Source organism: Hemibagrus wyckioides, linkage group LG08 (assembly GCF_019097595.1).
Source record: "Hemibagrus wyckioides isolate EC202008001 linkage group LG08, SWU_Hwy_1.0, whole genome shotgun sequence".
In the NCBI taxonomy this organism is placed as follows: Eukaryota; Metazoa; Chordata; class Actinopteri; order Siluriformes; family Bagridae; genus Hemibagrus; species Hemibagrus wyckioides.
The window spans coordinates 3,725,642-3,730,000 of record NC_080717.1 but is presented as its reverse complement, the minus strand read 5'-3'; the positions used below and the strand labels follow the sequence as shown (position 1 = coordinate 3,730,000).

Below are 4,359 nucleotides of genomic sequence, written 5' to 3'. Positions count from 1 at the left end.
GATATATGTTTTGTTATATTTTTGTACCCTGATTTGGGTATTTTAGTATTTTTGTTATATTCCTTCCTATGAGGAAGAAACCTTAAGAGAAACTCATTTGGGTGACACTGGACAAAATAATGTAAAGGAATGAGGAGATCTGAAAATGATTTCCAGTCAGTAAGCTCATAGAGTCATGTGGACATTAAAGGCAGATGCTAATTTATGCTTGATTTATTAACAGTGCAAAAATAAATACTACTACTACAAATAAACTACTAGGTAGAGTCAGGTATACACAATAACTGGATCAAGGCTGGGTATGACAAACAATACAGGTATTAAACAGCAGCTAGACAAATACATGTGAAACATATGGGGTTTAAATCAGATGGCTAGTTACACAACACAACACAGGTGAGCAAAAAAACAGGGGAAATGAATCATACAATCAAATAACTTGATTGAATAACAGTTGAATAACTAAAATGTGTAGCGTTACCATCTGGTGGTCTGGCGGTGAAATATTCACATAGCATGGCTCCAAGTGAGATATCACAATTCACAATTCCATATACTAAACAAACAAGCATGTCTTGTTATCTACCATAATAAACACCTTCACTTTGGCATCTCTGATCACATAAATAAATCAGCTGAACACATATTAGGTGCACTACCTATACAAGGGGTCAGATTTTACAGCCCTACAGGGGGCAGTGTTGGGATTTAAACTCACAACATTCTACCAGTTACACCACTTTTAACCACAAGGTGGAACGAATTTCTCATACAGCCAGATATGAAATCTATCTGTAATCAGAATCTGATTTACGAAGAAGAACGGCAACTAAATTAATAACAATTCATAAGTACATCAAACTTGATTATATAATGGTTGTCAGCTATAAACAGTTATATCTAATAAATACAAATACATTAATTAATCATACAAGCAGCAACTCAGTGCAGGTTTTATATTTAAAGGCCTCTGTTTAAGCTCCATTATATTTAAGTCTTTACTTAACACTGACCCAATCCAGGGTGTGTAATCATTCTTGCTTTGATCCACAAGCTACATAAAAATCTTTGTCTTTAGTTGAGGAGCACAAAAACTTATCAGGTGGGACAGATAGCATATCCTGTCTCCTTACTGGTCACAGCGACATTAGACACTTGTGGGTGTCTGTGAGCTATGTGGAAGAAGGCAGTTAGCAAGTGTGTTATTCTACCCTTATGCAAATGAGCAGCAGTTTAAAAAGACATCACAGAAGAAGCATGTGTTAGCCTGTTAGGTAGCTGGTGTATGGTAGGGCAGAGCTGACCGGTGGGTGGAAATTGCTGGGTGACCAAATTCCCGAGAAATGTAGATTTGCTTGGAAAGATTAACTAACAAGACGGAAATAAGACAACACTTATTTTCTAATGCTTTAACATTTATAAACAGTTTATGGATAAAAATAAGACATTTTAAAGCAGCTGTGTGTTTAAAAGTGCCTGAGACCAATGCCAACGTTTACTAGAACCATAGATTCATTTACACTTGACCCAGAGAGAATAAACACAGTCCATTTCACTTTCATTTGTGTTTGTATCTCTCTCCACTCTATTAGCACTTACATTGTCTCTTAGTTGTTTATAGACTCATTGTTTCCCCATCACAACAGTGAGGTTGTGATATTTTGCACTGACAGAACACCACAAATATGGAAATGTGGTTGTGAAGTAGGTGGATGACTGTATGGGCTGCTATTTTTTTCTTTCTTTAATAGAACCAATCACATGTCTTAGTTTAGGGCATGCTCAGTAAAGGCTGCCTATAATATAAATGTAAATCGCTCTTCCTTATGCACTCTGTTTAGTGTGAATTCATAAGATGGCTGGTTTCTCCGTTTTCATTTTAATCTTCTGCACTATATGTAAGTAATGTACATTTTTATTTAATGATTTTAATATATTTAGAATACTGGTATTATGTAATAATTTCTAATGATCATACCATTATATTTGTTGATAAATTCAATGTGAACATTTTATAAAACCTTGATGGATAAGGATTAAATTTAACTAATTCATGCATTGGCTTTTCTAGATACAGTCGAACTTCGCAGGAATTTCTCAGGTTCCGTCACAGAGCCAGGAGTTTATCAGGCAGATGAAGTTCTCTGTGTGAATGTCGGTGACTCGGCTACTCTACCCTGCTGTGTTTTTGGAGACAATGTTGGGGTAGTTATTTGGTATAAGCAACCAAACGGGAAACAGCCTCGGATTATGAGCAGAAGGCAGAAATCTGATGAAGTCACATTTTTCAGTGGATTCCAAAATCTTCGTTTTCAATTACAGAGCTCTTTAAACTGCTTCAATATGACCATTTCTAACATCATCCACTCTGATGAAGCCACGTACTACTGTGCCATCATATCACCATACAGTGTGTTTGGAAGTGGGACTTATTTAAAAATTAAAGGTAGAATACGCACAAAATTTGATTAAACTACTGAAGTCTATTTAATAGAGTGAAATGATTTCTTCAGTAAGACTTCAGTATGTGAATCATGAAAATATTTATAAATGAGCATGTTACTATTGCATCAGAAACATCTAAACCAGCTCTCAGTGATAATTCAGTGGAGGGTGAACCAACACTGCATGGAAACAACACTAACATGAACACACAAGAGAACACAGGTAAGATGCCTCATAATTCAGTATTAATTAATTTTCCTTATAATTCATGAAGCATAATTTGCCTAATAATTTATATTAAAATAAATATAATGTGGTGAAATAACAGAATCAGGATTGATCAGATCTCTACATTGGACAGTGATCAGTTTGGGAACGGCTTTGGGTTTGTGCGCACTTTTGATATTCTGTTTCACTTATTACATACTGAGGAAAAGAGAATGTGATAAAAGTAAGTGCTTTTATCATCTGATAATAATTATTTTACTACAATTATGTTTCTGAATAACAACAACAACAGAAAAGCTAATAGGTGTGTTAATGTACTAATAGTGAATGCTTCTGTAGAAGATTCTCCAGGAATGAGGCAGGTACGTGTGCAGATACTTTCTGCTGTTGACTGTATGAATTAAGTAAAGCATGTATAGTGTACTGTATGATTAAATCTACAGCCAATAAAGAATCTAATCTTTATGTGCTGTTACATTTACTTACATCTGATGTAAACAGTCAGTTTGTTTAGTTTTGCAGAATAATGTTAGATTTGGTTTTTCTCCAGGAATCTGAAGCTGAAACTCTGAATTATGCAGCACTGAAATTCTCCAAAAGGAAAGCCAAAGCTGAGAAAATCACAAAAGTAGATGAATGTGTGTACTCCACTGTGAAATAAAACTACATTATATAACGTTAATTGTCTAGAATGCATAGTGTTATAAGCTGAGCCACAGCATGCCAGAGCTTTTATTTGTTTCTCTGTTCTTTTTACATGAAAAATATCTACCTTTTTATTTGTATATATTTAACTGAATAAAAATAAAACATGCATTAAATCTTCACTTTTGTTCATGGCCTTATTTGTATTTATTGATTTAAAAAAATAAATATGAAATATGTGTTGTAGCCAATTGTCTATTTTCTTAATAGCAGACACATTGTGTGGATTTCATATGTAGGTTAAAAATATGATTAGAATAGGCAAAATATTTTAACTAAAGCCCTGACACAATAGACTGATGCCACACGTCATAATTTACCTCAGTCATATGCCACTAATTAAACAAAAAGCATTATCATTTTTTTAAACATAGGCCTATAGAAAAAAGTGTCATAAGCACATGGTACATGGTGTAATTATTTTTGGGCTTATTATTAATAAGTCACAATTTGAAGTGGCGGGTAGAAATATTACCTTTTACTAGAACCATAGACTCTGAATGGATGAGAGTTTTGATGAGAGAAAGGAGAGAATAAACACAAATTTCTCTGTTCATTTGTCTTTCATGTGTGTTTGTATCTTTCTCAACTCCACTTATCTGTCTCTTAGTTGTTTATAGACTCAAACAATAGACCCAACAAAACACAAACATAGCACAGTGTATAAACCTGCTGAAGACACATTTTTCAATGAATTTTTAATGAATTCCAAAATCTTCCTTTTCAACTCTTCAAACTGCTCCAGTATGATCCAGTGACATCAGCCAGTCTGATGAACCTGTGTACTAATTGTTACGACCTTTTTTTAAAGAGGTGCCATCGTGAAACCATACACTGTGTTTGGACGTGGGATGTTTTTTTAGTTTACAGTTAAACTGTAAAAAAATTTTTACAGTTGTAAATGAAGTTGATCCAACCTTAAGTAAATTTAGTTGGCACAACAGAATTGCCTAATGCATTTACATTTCTGGCATTTTAGCA

General features: G+C 34.1%; 1 protein-coding gene across 1 annotated transcript; it reads left to right on the top strand.

Annotated features, from left to right (window-relative positions):
• The first annotated feature begins 1,806 nt into the window (after positions 1-1,806).
• LOC131358350 (uncharacterized) lies at positions 1,807-3,434 on the top strand. The gene is made up of 6 exons (XM_058398059.1): positions 1,807-1,898; positions 2,072-2,446; positions 2,575-2,667; positions 2,774-2,896; positions 2,998-3,035; positions 3,224-3,434. Exons 1-6 carry the CDS (start codon positions 1,856-1,858, stop codon positions 3,332-3,334), a joined length of 783 nt encoding a protein of 260 aa, XP_058254042.1. The 5' UTR covers positions 1,807-1,855; the 3' UTR covers positions 3,335-3,434.
• Positions 3,435-4,359: the final 925 nt, after the last annotated feature.